Source organism: Heteronotia binoei, chromosome 1 (genome assembly GCF_032191835.1).
Source record: "Heteronotia binoei isolate CCM8104 ecotype False Entrance Well chromosome 1, APGP_CSIRO_Hbin_v1, whole genome shotgun sequence".
Lineage (NCBI taxonomy): Eukaryota > Metazoa > Chordata > Lepidosauria > Squamata > Gekkonidae > Heteronotia > Heteronotia binoei.
Window position 1 is genome coordinate 220,682,929 of NC_083223.1, and position 21,516 is coordinate 220,704,444.

Here is a 21,516-nt window from a genome sequence, read left to right on the forward strand (position 1 = left end):
CCTTGAAATGGATAAGGAAAATCAGTCATACCCTACTGATAACAGTGGATCTTTCTATGGCCTGTGAGACAATGGATCATACAATGTTGTTCATTGTGACTGAAAGATCTTGTGGGCTTTTGTGCAATTGCTGCCAAGTGATGCACTCATTCTCACTGTTATGTGTCATGGCCAGGCCAGATACTAACTGGTGGGATTTAAATAGAAACCTGGAGTCTATGTTTTCCAACCCAGTCCCTGAAGTCATTTGCAGAAGCTGGAACTAAAGTTGAAGCTTCTACCCTCAAGCTGTTTTTGTTCAGTCGCACAGTCGAGTCCAACTCTTTACGTCCCCATGGACAAAGTCACGCCAGGCCCTCCTGTCTTCTACCATCCTCCAAAGTCTGCTCAAACCTAAAGCTTAAAGGTGTAGCAAATATGAAATACTGCTGGGTTGACCAGGCAAGGGTAAGCTCCTAATATTTAAATGAGGAATAGCCAGTACACAGGTTTCAAACTGCCTGCCAATCATAGAGGCTGATGAAACACACATCCACCAACTGAGAGCCAGTTTTCTGTAGTGATTAAGTGCACAGACTCTTATCTAGGAGAAACGGGTTTGATTCCCCACTCCTCCACATGCACCTGCTGATGTGACCTTGAGTCAGTCACAAGCTCTCACAGAGCTGTTTCTCTCAAGAGCAGTTTCTGTCAGAACTCTCTCAGCTCCACCTACCTCACAGAATGTCAGTTGTGGGAAGGGAAAGGAAATTGTAAACCACTCAGACTCCTTCGGCTAGTGAAGGGCAGGGTATAAATTCAATCTTCTCCTCCTCGTCCTCTGACTTTGACTGAGAGCTGAGTACTGTTGTTTTCAACCTCCTAATATCACTGCAATAGGCTGAAAGCAATCCACCATAAATAGGCATGTTGCTGTGGAAAACATCTCTTAATGAATTCTCCAGACAGCAAAGACTACATTCTGGAATGTGTGTATGTGTGAGTATAGTCCATATAACTGCAGATTTGAGATCATCATCCTGCATTCTATAACTTTTTTCTTCATTTATAGCTTGACTTTCTTTCCAGTAGGGACCCAAAGTGGGGTACATCATTCTCTTCTCTTTTCTCAAAACAACCATGTAAGGTTAGTTAGGCTGAGACTATGTGCATGGCCCAAGGTCACCCAGCAAGCTTCCATGGCAGAGTGGGGTATCAAACCTGGGTATCTTAGCTCCTAGGCCATCATTCTAACCACTACACCACACTGGCTTTCTAAGTGAGTCACTGATAACCCTAGCCAGCAACAGACATGGGTTTCATCTAGCTGGTTTTCGCTAGTCAGTACAAGCAGTACAAGCCAGTTGGTTTTCACCATCCTGATTAGCTTTGTATTATTTGCAAACTTGGCTACTACACTATTCACCCCTGGTTCTAGATTGTTTATAAATAAATTAAATAGTACCATTCCTGGTACCAAGACCCCAATGTTTTCCCTTGACCGCCATTGTGAGAACTGTGTATTCCTACTCTTTGCTTCCTGTCATTTAACCAATTCAGAAGAGAACCCATCCTCTTATCCCATGACTGCTTTCTAGCAATTCTATCTTTGATCTACTAAGTTGCCTAAGACAGATGTTAGGCTGACTGGCCTGTGATTTTCAGGTTCCTCTCCAGATCCCTTTTTAAAAATTGCTATTTTCCACACTTTTGGTACAACGGCTGAAGTTAGTGATATGTTACATATACACGTTAGTAGATCAACTATTTCACATTTGTGTTCCCTATGAACTCTTGGGACCTGGAAGCTTATCAGTTTTTAATGTCCCTAGTTGGTCTAGAACTTCATCTCTCAGCAGCCAGCACCTGAATATGGATCAGTTCTTCTGATGCCCTTCCTGAAAATACTGGCTGTGGAATGGATATGTGCCCCGCACTTTCCACAGTGAACACCTCTGAGAATGCTACTTTTGAGGTATTGGCATTTAACTTTTTGCCTAGTGATCTAAATGTGCACCATGACTGCCAACTCCTCTTCAGCACTATCTGCTATCTATCTAGATAGCAGGTGATGTCCACAACCTTTGCACCAGGTAGGCAAATCACTATGTGGTCAAAATGCTTGTCACAGACCCCTGTCTCTGTATTCCTAATGACAGAATCCCCCACAACCCAGAGCTCACCTGCCCCTTACCCCAGAAGGGAATCCTTGGTACAAGAGGATATTGATCCATTGCTCAAGGAAGGGGTCCTTCTAAGGGATCACATCTCTTCTCAAACTAATACCCTCCAGCCTTAAGACTCTCACTCTTCACAACAGCAGAAAAGTTGTCAGCACAGGAGTGAGACAGGTCTGGTAAGTCCCTGAGGGTCTCTTCCCCAAACCTTTCTTTCTGCCTCAGCTTCTCCAGGTCATCAACTCTAGTTTCAGAGGAATAAACCTGTTCCCTGAGACCCACGAGCTCCATTCAGTGACCATGCACCCAGATAATCGTACACGTGGCACTCTCTGTAAAACACTGGATACCCCTGCTGGCTTTCTACCTTCATAACTGGTTAGTCATGTAAATGTATCTTAGAGTGAAATAGGGTGCATACCTAACCTAGTGTGGATTTCTGTAGCAGAAATGGATATAGCAGCACACTATCCTCCTTACTGATATAGAACTTGGATGTCCCTTCTCAGGAAACTCAGACTAGAGGGGTTCTCTTCTGTTTCCCCCTTGACCTCTGGCATGGAACTCCCAAGCTCAACTCCCCTTTTAAAGCACTGCAAGCAAGCCCCAGGACTCTATGGCATTACATACTTCTAAGGTCCCTACCCTACCCATATTCTGCCCTCCCCAAGTTCCACCCACAAATCTCTCTGAAGTTTCCAAACCTGGAATCAGTATCCCTTATGCCCTGAGTGGCCATACTTGTTCTGTCCAAGAGCTGACAGTCCTAACAGAAGGCCAACTCTTAACTGGCTGATCTCATGTTCCCAAACACACCTTTTTCATCAGTGGGTGATAGCAGCTGAAAATGTGTAGTGACTTTTTCACATCACAAAAGGTTGAATGTATTGTGTTCCCAAGCTGAAGAAAGTGGAAACTTTTCTTCAGCATTTTTTTTTTCAAAATACCATCTCCCATCACAGGAAGTGCAGTTTTGTTTAGCAATACTTTCTTCAGAATCTGGGGAAAAAAGAACAAGCAGGCTGAGATTTAAAGCTTTAATAATATTTCTGCTGCTAGTGATTATTGTGATGTGCATTTCATGTAAACACTTCTGGTATTCTTTGACAGTAGTTAATAACACTCAGATGGCTGACTTCGGCATTGCAGTACTGACAAGAGACAGAGGGTTATAGCTAAAACTGAGACAACAATAACAGTGCTTCAAAAAATTTTTTAATGTCATCATAGAGATTATAAGCCACCACCAGCTAACATTACTAGTTTCTACAGAACTAACCAGGGAAATGGCTGGAGTGTGAGGAAGTAGCCGTGACCACCACCAGCATAGTAATAAGACTATTGTTGTTCAACAGCAGCCACCTCATAAAAACAGCATAGTATAATGGTTAGAATTTCAGACTAGGATCTGAGAGACCCACTATTGAATCTCCACTCTACCTTGGGCCGGTCATACACATTCGGCCTAATCGACCTCACAGGGTTATTATGTAGATACAATGGAAGAAAGGAGAATGATATAAGTTGCTTTGGCACCCTGTTGTGGAGCACATAAATGAAGCAAACAATAATAAATGTAGCTGAAGGTGGTGAACAGAAAAAGGTTAGGTTGGTCAGTGGGTGGGAATGAGAAAAGGAAGCAGGGAAAGGGGGTTGAAAGGGCAAGGGAAAGGTGAAATAGTGTGGGGAAGGGTATACAAGGGACAATGAAGTTGCCCTACATAAGTCCTTGCAAGTTCCTCACCGCAACTGGGCCTGACCTGTTGGTCAGCACCATACAACTGGGCCCAGGCCAGTGGCTGGCACCAAACAACTGGTTCTCCTGGGTAGATGCTGCCAGGAGGAGGGAAGTTGGGAATGCTGAAGAAGGGAGGAGCAGATAAAGGTAGGCTGGTGCGTGGGAAGGAGAGAAGGAAGCAGGAAAAAGAGAGAGGCTATGAGGTCTCTCAGGGAAGAAATAGTGGAGAGGGGAAAATACGATGCCACACACAAGTCCTTGTGGTTCCCCCACTTGTTTGTTTCTCAACTCTTTTGTTGTTGTTCAGTCGCACAGTTGAATCCGACTCTTTGCGACCCCATGGACAAAGTCACACCAGGCCCTCCTGTCTTCCACCATCCTCCGAAGTCTGCTCAAATTCAAACTCTTAGTGGTGATATTAACCCGAGATCGCTATCAGTTTAGTAAACAAAAGCTATTGGTAGAAAAATACATTTTAAAATATTTCCCTTGGCTATTTTCTTTTTAATTCTCTCTTATAGAACCGCATATCAAATCCAGAATAGCCTTCAAATAAATACAACCCAATACACAGCAATTCATATGCAGCCTGAACAACCCCACCCACCCACATTAAATTTGGCACTGGGGAAATTAAGAATATTTTTCCAATTCTACATCTTGTTACAAATGCAACAGCAATATATTATGGAGTCAGCACTTACGGCAGTATTCTAGCCTTGTAGCTGCTAGCCAAAGGTGGATTTCCAGCCAATGAAATAACAACAATTAATTAATAATATATATATTCCCCATAGTCATAAAGAAGAATTAATGCATTTCGTTCAGTCAGATATTTCAGTTTTAAACAAATGGTTCAATGAAAATGAAACGTATTCTTCTGAAGGTTTTGTGAGGACTTACTAACAGTTGCATGTCAGGCATAATAAATCTTAGTTTTGCATTAACAAAAAGAATTGAACTGATAGTGTCAGTAGCTGCATTAGTATTCTTGTTCGATATTTCCCACTATAAAAAGCTGTAGGACAATTACTTCTTGTTGAACAAAATAAATAGGGAAGCAGCCCCGTTTTTATTAGACCATTTTTTCTTCTGAAAGCAAAAGATATTGATCTACCTGTTGTATACTGTAGCTATGAACTAACACACACAGTTGCATCCCTGATATGAAGATTTTGTAAGTATTCAGTTATTCAAAATCTCATTAAACAGAGCTTAGGGGGGAAATGCAGCTTTCATCTCATAGTAGTCAAATGTGGGTACTTAAATCCTTAAATCTTAATACTTAAAACCATGGATTAGATCCACACTGGCTAAAAAACAGATAGTTCTGCAAACTTGGGGAGACTTCCCAGGTTTGCAGAAAAATCTGAAAACTTTTTAAATATATTGGGGTGGCGGTAGTGGTTTAAATCTGCTCAAAACAAAATAATTGTCTGAGTATGTGCAGACAATGAACCTATCCCCTCCAGCGATGGGGGGGAAGCAGGGAACCATGCTGCATTTCCCACTCTGCTATCATTGGACTATTTGGTTGCTTTTTTAAAAAAAATCAGTAATTGCTAGATCAGTATAATGTTATGACATTATGTTACCATGATCAACTGGTAATTCCAAATTCCCAGCTTTCATTTTTTTTTCCAGGAACTAATGTGTCATGTCAATACATGGTTATAGTTATTGAGCAATTACCATTTTTAAAGCCCCCAAATAGCCCTTTGCAGGGATTTTTGGTAGAAAAGGCTCAGCAGGAACTCATTTGCATATTAGGCCACACACCCTAATATCACCCTTGTTTGTGCGGGGCTTTTTGCAGAAAAAACCCAGCAGGAACTCATTTGCATATTAGGCCACACACCCTGATACCAAGCCAGCCAGAACTGCGTTCCTGTGTGTTCCTGCTAAAAAAAAAAAGCCCTGGCCCTTTGACTTGCTGGGGTGAGAGGAAAATGGTAGCCATAGTAGCCTGATGGAAGAAAAGTGTAGGGAAAATGGCCATGTGGATTCTCCATTGCTGCTGCAAATGCCTTTGTGGTCACAGTAGAGCAGAGTTCCCACTAAGCTGTGCTAGCCTGCACTGGTGCACAACTTTTTAGCCCTCAGCCCACAGCATTTTGGCTGAGCACAGAGTAATGGGATTAAAAAATCACCAGGTAGAGCTGAAGGCACATGTGGTGCAGAGTGCCCACCAGCCTCTTCCATCAGAGTGAGCTGTGGCTCCTTGGGAGTAAGCCTGCAGGAGGGAAGACAGCAGAGGGGGCAATTTGCCTTGTGCAAAAGATGGGACTCCACCCAGGAAGGGATGGGCTGGGGAGCAGGAAGCTCTGGGCAGCCCTGCCTTGGTGGAGAGTCACAACCAAGAGAACAGGTGTGAACAGGGCCGGCTCGCCCACTAGGCAAACTAGGTGGTTGCCCATGGCACTGGAAAGGGGGGGCACCAAATTGGGCTCCCCTCCTCCCGGTACCCAAGACAGCTACCTAGTTTGCCCCTCTCTCTCTCTCCCTGCCACCAGCCTCCTTCCTTCCCTCCACTGCGTCCTTGTTAGCAGCTAGCTGCATGGGAGTAACAGTTGGTCATGAGGCACTCTGTCTGCTTGCTTGTAGTTACCTTCTGAGCCTCTGTCTTCAGTGCTTGAAGGGTGGAGGGGAAACCTGGTGGGCTGGTCTCAAACTGAGGATCACATGCTGCATCAGGGCTAGGTGCTGGTGGCTCTGAGTCAGCTGCTGATTGTGAGCCTAGATGAGCCTGTAGCTCCTCTTCTGCTGGCTATATGAAGCTTCTCTCCTCCCAGGGGGTTCACTTCTCCCCAGGAGTCTCTGCTGCTGCTGAGCTCTGACTGATCCAGGAAACCCAGCTCTGGCTGACCCACAACACTCTGGCGATGGTGCCTGCAAACACAGTTGTGCTCAGGTTCTTGGCTCATCCCCATTGGACCCTAATCTTGGGCTCTGCATCCCATTTCTAGACAAGGCACTGCTGGCACCTGTGGCCCTCTGTAGGCTTGGGAGGGCCTGTTGCTTGCTTCCCTGCATGCTCCCACAAGCCACTACTTGCACTCTCCTTCCTCAACAGAGGGGTGCTGGAAGCACTTGGGCTCACAGCAGGCTGAATCATGTGATTTCCTGGCAAGCCCTTTGCATCCTTGCAGACCTTCCGTTTGGAGCTATGCCCACCCCCCCCCCCCACCAGCCTGGCTGAATTTCAAGTGGTGCATTTGGAGTCTGCAGCCAATGGATCCTTTCCAGCTGCAAAAAAAAAAAAAAAGGTTTGAACTCAGAGGGAACCATCCCTGGAGGACCAGGGAGGGAGTGTTCTTATTTCCCCTTGCCAAGCAGGTCTTGGCAACCTGAGAAGAGAGGAGGGGGGGGGGCTTGAGGCACTGCAGCCACCCTGAGTCACTTGGAGAAAGTTAGTTCTCTTTAAGAGCAGCAAGTCAAAAAGTTTTCAGTTTCTGGTGGACAAGGCTAGTTTGAACTGGTCCAGGAAGGATCCTCTTCAGTGCTCTGGCTGCACAAACCGCAAGAGCTTATATTGTGATTTTCTTATTCCATTGCAAAGTCCCCCAGTCTGGTGGTGAACGTAGACCAGTGTCATCGTGCTATGGAAGTGTAGGCTGGGCACAAAAGGAACTCTCTACCGTGCAAGCCGTTTTTAAAAAAAACTGTAGTGGAGTCCATCTTAGTTAGAAAGCTTTAGAGGGAAGCACAGGAAGGCTGGGAAGGAAACCATTCTGATTTTGGAATTTGTTCTGACCCAGCAGGGGCACTATCAAGATTAGAGAGGGCAAAAAAAAAGACTAGAGAGGAAGAGGAACAGAGGTCTCCCCTCAAAATCAACTCTGAAATCACTTTTCCAATCTACTATTCCAAATAAGAAATACAATAAAACAAAGAGGATCTATGGCCCTTCTTGATGAGAATACAGAGTGTAAAGACTAAATGAGGTTAGCATATGTAGTGAGATAAGAAATCCTTTGCTTACAAAGCAGATTCTCTGCCCATGCTAGGGTTGCCAGTTTCCAGGTGGGGCCTGGAAATCTCCCAGTATTACAATTGCTTGGCAACAGCAGGTCACTGGAAAGGGCCTTGCTTAAATACGAACCTCAGGCCAGCGCTGTCTCTTGTGAGGAGGCCTCATGGGACTGTATGGCTTTGCTTTTGGCAGATGTACTTCTAGAGAGGGAGAAGAACAGTGCAGTGTGAGCGCTGAAAAAATCCTCAGCTGGGTGCTTACTGGTCTCTTCTTTTGTTATCTCTGCCAGAAACATTTTCTGTAATGAAATCTGACTTGCTTCTGTTTTCACTTACAATGTTTAAATCATTCTTAAAATATAGTTTAAAATAATTCATTCTGGACTTTTAACAAGGTTATGGTAATAATCTAATTAAAAACTAATCTTTGCAATAGTCAAATGTAGGCTCGCTCATAGGGGTATGCAAAAAAAAATCGGAAAAAATCAGATTTGGAAATATACGAGGCCAGAATATTCAGAATACCGTATATTTCCGAATACCGGTACTTGGAATAGCCGTATATACGGTAGATGTGCGGCTATTTCCGAATATACGGCCCCATTATACCCTATGGCCATTGAAATCAATGGCAAAATAGGGTATATTGGAAGCCGCCTGGAGGGGAGGGTGTTTGAGGAAGAGTCCCCAAATTTACAGGGGACCTGCAGGGGACTCTCCCCTACAAACCCCCCAAATTCCAAAAAGATTGGGCAAGGGAGTCCCATTCCATCCATTATACCCTATGGGCCGTTGAAATCAATGGCAACATAGAGCATAATTAGAGGTTACTGGGGGGCAGGGGGTTTGAGGGAGAGCCCCCAAAACTGCAGAGAACTCTCAGGGGACTCTCCTCTACAAAACCCCCAAGTCCCAAAAAGATTGGGCCAGGGGGTTCAATTCCTGGGGCACCCAAAGCCAAACCTAACTTCACACCAGAGAATCTCTATAGGACCCAAATGCACTACAGCCATCTATCTACTCTATGAACCCTGCTGGACTGGAACCAATATAAACCCAGTTGCCAACATCACTGCCACACAAACACAATCTGCTCAAGGTCTGCTCTGCAGACCTGGCTGCAGCAAACCCAGATGCCAGCTCTCCAGCCCTGCCCCAAACAACACGGGGAGAGCTGGTCAAGCACAACAAGCCTGCTGTTTCTGGGTCTCTCACCCAGGTGCCAGCTTCCCTGCCACAGAACACACAATCTACAGATGCCAGCTCTTCAGCCCTGCTCCAAACAACACAATCAAACAAGAGAAGCGGTAGACAGATTCAATTAACAACAACAGATCCAAACAGATCACTGAGAAAAGGCCAAGAAACTCAACTGTTAAAAAAGTGACCTTTTCAACAGTAAAAACCTCAGGCCAAATCAGTCAACAACACCCCCTCCCCCCAAACCAGAACCAGGAAAAGGGACAACAGGACGGGATGCAAAACCAGCAACAACAGAGAATAGATCCAAACAGATCACTGAGAAAAGGCTAACAAACTCAACTGTTAAAAAGTGACCATTTTAACAATGAAAATTAGGCCAAACAGCCCCCCCCCACAAGAACCAGAACCAGAAGAGAAAAGGAACAACAGCAGCACAACACAACAGCAACAAATCAAACACAGAATCCTTTTAAAACAGTAAAAAACTTGACCTTTAACAATACAGGAACTTTACCAACCCCTCCCCCCCCAAAAAAAACTTTCACCCTAACTCCAAGAAATCCAAGCCACTCAAATCAGGAAAAGTAAAAGGACACAGCATTTAAGTCGTCTCACTAAAGTAAGATATGGCAAATTGGCAAAACCCCCCCCCCACCAGCAGAACCCCCTAACCCTAACCCCAAATAAGCTACCCAGTACTCATCCACCCAAATCTGGATATGTAAAGGGACTCTGAGTCTTAAAAAGTCCTTTTACTAACTAAAATAAAAACAAGAACCCCAAGACTGTCTTACCTTAGATGTCTTCTCTTCCTCCAGACAGGTCAGGCAAGGCTGAGAGAGAGCAGCAGCAATCTCTCTCTCACACCAACACCAATACAGCAGCAATGGAATGGAGTCCAGCCAGGCAGACTCCTTAAAAAGGTTCTCTGGCCCAACACAGAGCAGTTTCAAAAAATATCACTGTTTTGTGATTGACCAGAGAACACTGTTTACTTGGATACCCAAGTAAACAAAAGAACAACAATGTTGCTGATGGCTGGGGGACTAGCCCAGCCATCAGCTGCACAACAGCCTTGCAAAGATTGCATTTGCAATGCATTTTGCAAATTCATGCTTTGGATTGGCAGCTGGGGCTCCTCTCCCCCTCCCCCTCCCTCCCTGACCCCAGGGAGGCTATGGGAGAGGCGGGAAAAGGCTTCCAAAGGCGGGAAAGGAGGCAAGCAGCTCCCCTGAGTGTCAAGTATGCGGGTTCAATGACGAGTCGAAGTTGATACAAAGACTACGTTTATTGATAGACAGATACTTTCTGTGTAACAGGTTCTTGAGAGTAATGCTGCAAATACATTGACACAATACTTTTAAGGCTTACTTCAAAAGGATTCCAAAGGATGGGGTTGCGGGGTAGGTCTCACACATAAACTATCATAAATGTCTATATTCTCATAGTGTTATCCGGACTCTGTCCTTGCTTTCCCCAGATGTGTCGCACTCCCTACCAGGAATGTATGGGAAGGTGCTGATTACTTCTTCTCAAGCTAGTTTCATTTCTCACTACTTCTACTTTTCAGGCAATAAAGCAAGAAGGGGGGAGGGAAAGAATAACAGAGCTAGCAAAGCTGGGTCCTCCATGATACTTCACAGACCAGTGTTAGACAGGACCCTATAACAATCAGTTATCAATGGAATTTCACCATGCTTGACACTGAGGCTGCAGAAGCTCCTTTCCCGCCTTTTCCATGGAGTTCCGTATACTTCCAAATATTGATTCAGAAGTATATGGGGAGCCGTATATGGCTCCCATATAATGGCTTCCAATTGGTTTTGGAAGTATACAGCACGGTATACTTCCGAATCAGGGGTGATTCAGAGGTTTCTTCGATTTGGCCGAACCGAATACACACCCCTACTCACTCACTGTGTAAATGCTACTAGCTCCTTTGGCTCATGAACTTGAATTTTTGCTCATGAACTTGAATTTTTGCTCACAACATTCCACTGTTTAGAGAGAACATTAAGTCCTGACCAGTAACCATCACAGGTTTCATTCAGACATCACAAATAAACCTGTTTGTTCCTAACAGGCACGAACCCAGTTTATTGCCATATATCACTTATGCTGGCCAAATGCAGGCACCTGAATTGGAATTTGTGTCCTGTTCACAGTTTTTGTGGGGAGGAAGCAAACGGCAACTTGCCTAAGCACTTGCATGCTGATTTCTGGAATCAGAAAGACTTCAGTCGTGCTCTATGGGATGACATGGAATGAGGGACAAGGAGTCTCAGACCAAAAACTTTGGCAGCATAATTCAGGGACCCAGAAAAGAGATCCATCAGTGGCTGCTGGCATGATGAATAAAGGGAATCTCCACATCCAGAAACATATCCTCTGCTCTGAATATCAGAATTAGGAAGCAACTTCAGGAGAAGGCCTTTGGCTTGGACGGTGGTCCTTCAAGGATAAATGGGTGATCACTGTTTGAAACAGGACTAGATGGAATGCTGGCCTGATCCTTCAGAGTTTTTCTTTTGCTTTTCACCCTCATGCCTGCCCTCCCCTGACCTGGATAGCTCAGACTAGCCTGATCTCACCAGATCTTGGAGGCTAAGCAGGGTCAGCTCTGATTAGCACTTGGAAAGGAGACCACTAAGGAAGTCCAAGGTTGCTGTGCAGAGGCAGACAATGGCAAATCACCTCTGAACGTCTCTTACCATGTCAGCTGTAACTTGATAGCACTTTCCACTGCCACCCCTGCAAATGGTGATAATGTTGCAGCTGCCAGCTCAAAAGAGACCCAGTGACACATGGGAGGCAACAGAGTTCCACCTGGCACTACAAAGCTTCTGATGTGCCTGGCTTCTTGGTCTGGGCAACTTATTGCATAGATACCGCCAGAACTGCTCTTGACTGTCTGCCTGCTTTGTGGCTCCACAGCCTGCTTAGTGTCAGCTTGCCTTCAGACTGCCAGCCCCGACAATGACCTATTTTACAGGATTGTGAGGATTATGGAGCTAATGTCAGTAGAGGTTTCAAGAACGTACAGAAAGTGCTAAATGTTAACAGTGTATTTCATTTTGCAGGGTTGGCTTGTTTTGTTCTTCATGATGTTATGTAGGATTGTGTATGAGAAGCATTTTCACCTTAATTCTCCATTTGTAACATTTTCTGTTGCTAAGCATATTCTGCAGCCTTTTCAGTCCTAGTACAAGGCTAAGCAGAGAATTCATAGCTTGTAGTAATAGGCTAAATGATTCACGTGCAGGAGTTTCTATGTTCAGTCCCTTTCACTTCTAGTAAAAAGGGGAAATATCTCAGATACCAGGGACCCCTGCCTCAGACCTTGGAGACTGCTGCCAGTCTGGATAAACACAAGCATAAGGCAGCTTCTTCCGGGATCTCCAGATTACTTACTTTCCAGCCACAGTACATAGGCAGTGGGAGAAGCAGCCATGGGGAATGAGGACACCTGGCTATGCAAAAAAACAGTCATTGCTTTATTTGTTTAACACTGGAACTATCTGGAAGGTTGTGAGGAAGTAGCAAAGAATGAGGACTAGCAAGAACAGCAGCTCTAGAAATGCCACCCAAGTGGCCCCACCCCTGTTGCTGGGCCACAGACACAAAACCCTGTGACTGGGATTGCCACCTCTAGCTTGAGAAATTCCTGGAGATTTGGCGGTAGAGGCTGGGGAGGCTTGAGTTTGAGGAGAGAAGGGAGCTCAGGAGGGATGTGATTCCATAGAGTCTGTCCTTCACCAGTGCCGTTTGCTTCAGAGGAACCAGCCTCTGCAGTTGGGATATCACCTGTAGTTCTGGGAGAGCCCCAGGCTCCATTTAAAGAATAACAGCAGAGTATCACTGGAAGTAGCTATTGCTGCACAGTTATTCCTTATCTTTGTTTCCGTGTGAAGGATGGCAGCCATACCTGTGAGCCAGGTAAGACAGGAAAGTGCAAGCAGAATAGGTCGAGGCTGATGCTCCCAGGGCACTTTCTGTGTAGGCCAGAGAAAAAATGACAGCAAAGCACAGAAGAGAGCTGAGTGTGAAGTTGTGTGAGGGAATAGAGAAAATGGGCCAACCACCAGGCCTGGGGTACAATGGGTGGCTCTCACAGATGTTTTACTTTCCCTCATACTCATATTTGGAATTCCCTGCCACTCTAACTACCACTAGGACAAAAGAGAAGCTACTTTGTACTTACATTCAGTGAAGCAAATAGCAGATTTATTAAATGGCCAATAAATAAGCCACTATTAGAAGACCTTAAAATATGCAGTTCCCAACACTTCAGAAAGCTCATGGTTATGTCATAAACAGGTACGTTTTACTTGTTGGACAGCATCCCATTCTTAAGCTACTGACACTCTCAATGTTTCTGAGTTGCATTTGCCAGAATAAAGATTAGGAACACATTAAAATGAATTGCTTTTTTTTTTTTGGTAGCTGAACTGTTCATGGAACAACAGCATCTCAAAGAAGCAGGCTTCTGTATCCAGGAGGCAGCCAGTCTCTTTCCCACATCTCACACTGTGCTGTACATGCGTGGGAGGCTCGCAGAGATGAACGGCAGCTTGGAGGAGGCTAAGCAATTGTATGATGAAGCACTAACAGTTAATCCAAATGGAGTGGAAATCATGAACTGCTTGGTGAGTGTGCAAGGGTCCAGCTACCAGCTATGGCGGGGTGCCCTGTGGCCATGTCAGGCAGACACAGTCACATTCTCAGCAGTTGTATTCTGCAAAGCAAGGCCATGGAAAAAGAATTCTCAGAAATCCCAGCATTCTAGTCTGGGATACAGTGCATGTTTTTGGGGGGTGATTAATGTTTTGTGAAAACTGTAATCCCTGTGAGTACAGTATGTATTTAGGCTCTTGGGCCCTCCCCAGATATAGTATCAAGGTAATAATATACCTGTCCTACAGTGCCATTTTAGGATTACTGCAATAATGCTGATTTTAAAAAATTGCATTATGTTTCCAGTGAGCTATTCTTTTAGAGAGTTAGAAAGAATAATTTCTGCTTGGGTACTAGAGTCCTATTTTGGGGCTTGGAATGTTAGCTGATCCAGTCAGTTTCCAAAACAAAGTTCCCCTGTAGATGGGCCTGTTTGTCCCTGGTGTACCAGCACTAATTAGCATAGGACTCATGTGAGGTTATACATATTTACACAAAATAAATAAAAACCCAGCTCCTGGATTTCTTGCTTAACAGAGTTCCACCCAGTTGGACAGCACTCCTCATGGCTGCTAGCAGAGGAGTTGTTCTCAAATGTGCTTGGGGCAACACATGCAAAGTTCCTTGTCCGCAAGAACTGGACTTACGGTAGCTTCAGGCTGCAGCAAGGAAGAATAAATACTGCATATCCAGAAGTCTGGGTCTGAAAGTGGTGGCACTCCAAGCAGGCTTAGAAAGGAAAACAGAGTCAGTAATCAGTTAAAAGGATGAAAGGTAATTTATTGAGGAGAATCAAGGTTATAAGCAGTTAGAGTGGAATTGTCATTTCAGCACAAAAATACAACACTTCCCATCATTTCTGGTACCCTATTCTGGCACTTATTCAATAGTTACCCAAATGAAGTAGTGCATACTTCAGAGAATAGGGAAATGGTTCAAGAAGGAAATCCAGTCATCGTCTCCTCCTCCTCCTCTTCTTCTTCTTTTTGGTTATGCTGAGTTTGTTTTGCTTCACAAAACTCTTCCAGTTTTGCCAGTGAGTTTTGGGCAAAGTGGAGATTTGAACCCGAGTTGCCCCAGTTGTAGTCCATCACTCTAAGCACTATACCATACTGCCTCTGATCAAGTTATAGTTCTGGTACCTTTTGATGGGGCATCTGGACTAAATCAGGTTTACCATGTTTTGCATTGTGTGTGCTCTTCCATCTACTCAGGCATTGAAAAACCAAGTGATCTAGTAGGACCCTACCATGTTGCAACCCTCTTTTATGTTTCCTATAACTAGCATTGCTAGCTACCCATTTTTTATTTACTTATTTTATTAGATTTGCATCCCGCCCTCCCTGCTGAAGCAGGCTCAGGGCAACTAGTAGAAGGAAAGGGCGATTCATCAACTCTGTGCACTGCTAATGACATCATCAGGAATATGATCAGATTTCTAAACTTTGGCATTACCTTGCTTTAAAAATGAGATTTTTTTTTTCAGTCCAATGTGGTTTGACAAACAAAAGTCTCAGTTGACACATATCCACCCATTTTGAACAGGTGAAACTCTTCTCTTTGCTGCATCTCAAGGCTTATCTCAAATGTTATTTATTGGATATCTACCTGTTAGGCTGCAATCACAAACAGAAGGCCTCATAAAAAGGTGAAAGCCTCATAAACTCATTGACATACAAACAAAGCATCAGTACATATTGCTAGAGCTAAAAAGGAATTTAATGGTGTTCAGAGAAGGGATTGGGTATACATATGGTTGACAGGAGTCACCTTGAGGACTGAATGCCAAAAGACAGAATGTAAATTCCATAAATAAATAAAATAAAAAGCTTGATAATTACAGCAGCTATTTCTTGCGGGGAAAGTACTAAAACATGCAACAGAATGGGTTAGGAAAAGCCTTCTTCTGGGAATGTAACTACAGTAGAATGCTTAGGATCTAGTCAGGCAACATTTGTCTAGCTGTAGTTCAAGTACTTAACAATAGGTCTAACAGAATTAATTGAATAATTAGTGTGATTAAGCAACTAATGGTTTGATTACAATCAAAACAGTGGCTGTGACTAATTGGTTCTGGGCAGACACACACACACACAGCCATTTTCCTCTTGCCTTCCCTGCTGCATATTACTCCTCTGATGACAGATCTGGGAGCCTATAATCATATCTCTTGCCGTTACATTATAGGTGCCAATCACCAATCAGGTAAGTCATCACATTGCGCGTTTCCCCTCCCCCTACCAGAAAGCCACAAAAGAATTGGAGCAAGAGTGGGGAAATGCGCACTGTGATGCCATTGCACTGTAGATGACATGAGTCTACTTTGGGAGAGGGATTTACTTAGAGATGCCGTGTTTAGCTGCCATCCCATGTCAAGTGCAGTGTGAAGTTCTTCCCCCAGAAGTAAACATACAGTACAATTTTCTGCATCATGGAAAGAATCAGTTACTTAGAGATACTCCTCTCCTCAAGTCTGTCTCCATGAGGAAAGCTAATATGTCAGGTTCTATACAATACTAAGGCCATAAATAATTTTTAAATTCTCCCAGGGCACAAGAAAGCTGTCCTCAAGTGGCACCACCACCAACAGTATACTAGCTCGCTTCAGATGTTTCTGCAGCTGGTTGTAGTTCATATTATTGTATATGCACATTTGCTTTCAAATGCAACACTTCAAAGAAGAAAAGGAGGAATTGCTTAATTTTTTTTAAAAAAAACCCAACATCTGTTTTCTTAAATCCTTGCTTCACATGAGCCTGGAGAAAAACACAGAAAGGCATGTCACAGAATATTGTACTGACACTAATTAAGTGCCAGTTTACCAGGAAACAGTACTGTATTTATATATGTGAAAACAAAAAGACCACAGTGGTCAACTACCTCCATGGGAGCTGGTATTCATTGGGAGCTGCATTGAAAGTTTCACATGGTTCTTGAAAATCATGGGTTTTATTTGAATATTGTACAGGAGAGAAGCAGATGAGCAGCTGTTTTCTGCTTCTGTTGTTTCTTGAATGCAATCTCAGCTATAGAGACCCATGCAGAGGAGCATCATTTGGGGTTCCTGTTGAGAGGCTAGCCAAAGACAGTTCATTGAGGAGGCAGCAGCCAGGTTCAAAGACTTCATTGAAGCCCTCCCCCCAAAAAGAGTGGTTTTGTTGCCATTACCTTTTGTACCTCAATACTGTGGGGGGGGGGTGATTCTTTTTGAAGAATAATCATGCATCTCCTAAAATGGGGGGAGGACTGCTTCTCCAGCCATTCCTATACCATCCCTATGTGGCTCCTCCATGGACTGCATGTCTGCAGATTTTCTTTTTAGATGACCCAACATTTAGCCAAAAGAAGAGCTAATCATTTGCACAACTGCAGTTCTGCTGTAGTTTGTGAAAAAGAATTATAAAGTATTATTGTTAAAATGCAAAACTGGTTTTAAACAATGAGAGGGGCATAGCTGTTTCCCCATTTTTTATCTTTTTATTTTTGTTTGGTGAAGGGTGGATTCTGAAGTAAACAATTCTGCTTAGGTTTTCTATACCATTCTAAGAAGAGTAAACAATATGAATAAAAATAAGAATTACTCTATAATCATGGTAATGTTCACTGTGCCATTTATTTTAGACACTCAGTACCTAGTTACTGCCTCTAAGAAAACTCATCCCTTTGAGTCTTTTTAAAAATAATGTTAGCACTTTCTAAAGCTATGATACCCAAGGAGTTTACTATTGGGATTCAAGTAAGTTTCAAACATAAGTTGGTCAAAGTTGGCAGAAAGGATGTGTTTTACAATGAAGTTAAGTACTAAAAAAATGCATATTTTGAACAGTGGTATATTAGTGACATTTCTTTCAAAATAAATCATTTCTTCAAGATGTGTTAATATAGTTTAGCTCTTTTTTCATTATTGTTGTGTTGAAACCAATTTAATTGCTTGGAATTTTGAAAATCATAGCATAGTAGTGTTTGTTTCTATTTAAATCATTTTTATCATTTGTATCCTCCATCAGTGGGTTATTTGAAAGATTAAAAGGGGGAAAAAACAGTTTCTCTGAAGAGTTTCAGATGTCAATTCCATTTGTTTCCCTAGTATTTCTGAACAGTTCTTCAAAGATACTTTGAAGAGCAAGTAGGGCTGTTTGACTTCTGGGGCCCCAGGTATCCCAGAATGGCTCACTGCCAACTTGGCCAGGCTCAATGTCAATCCCTAATCCTCCATCACAGAAGAACCCATAACACTTGTGATCTTTCTCTTGGTACCAGAAGCAGTTCTTGGGCCAATCTGCGGAAGGCATGGGACCTGCCTTCTCCCCTTGCTGAATTTGGGGGTGTGTGTGTACACCAATGTTCCCTCTAAGCTACAGAGTCTTGTGAGCAAATATTCTACTTTGTGAGCTACTGGCATTAAAGTTGTGAGCTCCTGCATAAATTATTGCACTCTGGGGTCATCCTTCCTGAGCTAAGACAAAAATGTGTGAGCTGGAGGCTAAAAATTTGTGAGCTAGTTTATATTAACTCAGCTTAGAGGGAACACTGGTGTGCACACATGTGACATATAGCATCTTTTCCAGAAAGCTGAGGGAGGAAGCAGTAGCTGTTTGCCACTATTGCAACCAACTGTCTGTGTCCAGAAGGAGTCACTGTTGCCACCATCCCCAGTCTCAGGCTGCTGACTGGGTGAATGGGCAAGTTGTAACTACTCCTGAGGGCCACCACTATGCATTAAACCATGGTAGGTTTGCAATGGCAGGCAGAAGCAGCAGCACCACTGCTAGCCTACCATATGAGGATAGGTTACTGCTATGTTAACTGGCACCCGCCCGCTAGATGAGGAGAATAATGGAGAGGGGCCAACCTGATGGAGGACCCAATCGGAAGCAGTTTGGTGACGTGACCTTGATGACAATTTCTGGCCCATAGATTGTAACAGTGGGAGATGGAACATTCTGAAACTCTACAGTCAAGCCAAGAGGTCAGAAAGAAATACTGTTCTTGAAGAGTCATTCCTGCAGCCTATATACTCCCAAGCCCATCTGTGCATCCTGCACAACTTCAGATCTCTGAAACTGAATGTTGCCCACTATTTATGTTGGGGCTCAGTCAGTCAGATTTGCATATCTGCCTTTTTTAGTGCCTGGCATACCACAACAAAGGTTTGCTTGGTGAATCAGAAATCATACATAAGTCTGCTCTAAAACTTGAGATCCTAAAAATAGCAGTACCTTTTCATCCTCTAAGCCAAGCTAGACTTGATGGGGCAGCTATGTGCATGCCTCATTCACATATTAATGAGAGTGTCCATTTTTTCACATTTAAAAGAGAGTGAAGATATTCCTTCTCCCAGTGTCATACCTTGAGCATTCCACTGCTTGAAACACTTTTCTCCAAAACAGAAAGTGAGATGGGTGGACGAGGAAAATGCTTAAAACAGCTAAGTACCACAAGGGAAGGGGCAGGTAGATTTAGCTCCCCTAATCCATGGGTGTCAATCATAAGGCTCAGGGGCCAGAACCAGCCCATCCAGGACTCTCATGTGGCCCGCAAGCAACTGGTGCAAGGAAGGAAGTGTTGAGGAGGGAGTGAGCAGAACCATTCCATTGTGGCTTCACCATGGCAGAACATCCTCATCGGCAGCAGTCAAGCATTGTGAGAGCATCTGCCCAGTGCTGCACTGCTGCCTCTCTAGTCTACCTTTTCCTCTGCACCTCACTCTCAGTCCATGGGGCCTTGCAGTAAGGATACACCAATTCAAAGTTTACCAGCTGCTGTACTTTATACAGTTTCTAGCTCCACTACCTGACATTATGTTTTATGGCACACATGGCCTGACCCAACAATGTGACTTGTCAGATCCAGCCCTCATAACAAATGGGTTTGACATAGGGTTGCCAAGTTTGACTCAAGAAATATCTGGGGATTTTGGGGGAGGAGCCAGGAGCAAAATTGAACTCTGAAGGGAGTTCTGGCCATCAAATTTAAAGGGACCACGCTCCTTTTATATGCCTTCCCTCCATTTGGAATAATGAAGGATAGGGGCACCTTCTTTTGGGGATCATAGAATTGGGCCCTCTAGTCCAATCTTTTTGAAACTTGGGGAGGGTAGTTTGAGGAGAGTCAGCTGATGCTATGCTGAAAATTTGGATGGATAAAAGGAAGTACTTCTTCACCCAAAGGGTGATTAACATGTGGAATTCACTGCCACAGGAGGTGGTGGCGTCCACAAGCATAGCCACCTTCAAGAAGGGGTTAGATAAAAATATGGAGCAGAGGTCCATCAGTGGCTATTAGCCACAGTGTGTGTGTGTGTGTATTTGGCCGCTGTGTGACACAGAATGTTGGACTGGATGGGCCATTGGCCTGATCTAACATGGCTTCTCTTATGTTCTTATGTTCTTAAATTTGGTGCCTCTAACTCAAAAAACACACACACACAGAGCCCCAGATACCTACAGATCAATTTTCCATTATACCCTGTGGGAATTGGTCTCCATAGGGAATAATAGGGTGCCCAGCAGACATTTCCTACTCCCACACACACACACTTTCCGATGATTCTGAAGTGGGGGGAGGGCCTCCAAACCAGGGGAGCCTCTGCCCTCACCTGGGGATTAGGAGAAAAAGCAAACACTATATGCTTCTGATTAATTTGTTCTTATTACAGTTACAATAAAGAGTGCTTCACAAATAACTTTTTAAAGTCCAATTTCTTTATTGATGGCAAAAAATATTATATCTGGGTTTGCTTAATGCAAGCAACATTACTTCAACAACAGCTGAAAGTACCAGCACCAGCTAACAGGCATAACCGGTCTGTACTCCTGTTTTGCATTGAAGCTTTATCCAAGCTATTGCTTTTTGCCTATAAAACAATCAATTTAATAATATAGGTTACCATATAGGTTGTTTGCTTTTTCTCCTGGTCTCCTGTGCATGTGACTTTTTCTTGTTGCATGCTGACCTGGGGATAGGCAGCCCTAGTTTGACTCCTCTGCCTTAATCCATGGATTTCTGTGATGGACAGCCCTTAAAACAGGCTTCAAAATGCTGCACTATCGGAGTATTGGGAGGTGAAGAGTTAAACCTCCTCAAGAACTGAGTGACAGTCTACTCCAAGCACTCTACCACCAGCTAAGGGCAGAAATTTTGATTAGCTGGGTGCTGAGGGAGAATGGGCATTCTGACAGATTCCTGATTTGAGAGAAGAGAGGCGATTCTGTATATTAACTGTTGAAAATCTGCTCTGGAGAACAATTCTGCTGAAGAACTGAAAGAGTCTGGGGGCGCAATCACATAAGAGAGTAGGTCTGCCCTAGCCACCCCTCCCCTCCAGATTGAACAGGCGCAATCACATGTGCACAACTGCCCCCCGTGCCCCGCCCATCCTTACCTCGTTGAAGGATGGGCTGGACTGGATTAAACAGCCACTGGGAACTTCTTGGAAGCAAAACTCTGAAGCACATGCATGGCACATTTCCCAGCTGTCTGAACAGCTGAGGCACGTGATGCACATGGCCCACATTTGCAGGAGCAATCTGAATGCTCCTTTTGTGTGCGTGTGGCCCGTGCTTCTCCTAGCAGCAGGGCGGGGACTGTGTGATTGCTGCATCACACATCAAAGAGCACCAGTTTTTTCAAAGCTGAGAGATGGCCGTAGCAAATTCCAAGTGTGATTGCACCCTGAGTCTCAGCCTGTGCTAAAAGCAGTTTTACTCAGACACAAAAATTGGTAATTAGATATGACAAGATTGTTGGGTAGTGAGATGAGACTTCCATTCA

General features: G+C 44.0%; 1 protein-coding gene across 1 annotated transcript in view; it reads left to right on the forward strand.

Annotated features, from left to right (window-relative positions):
- The window catches only part of TTC7A (tetratricopeptide repeat domain 7A), a 276,147-nt gene that overhangs the window by 212,023 nt on the left and 42,608 nt on the right, over positions 1–21,516 (forward strand). The window contains exon 19 of the mRNA XM_060247872.1: positions 13,513–13,715. Within this exon, the coding sequence (XP_060103855.1) occupies positions 13,513–13,715 (203 nt within the window). The remainder of the gene's footprint in view (positions 1–13,512; positions 13,716–21,516) is intronic.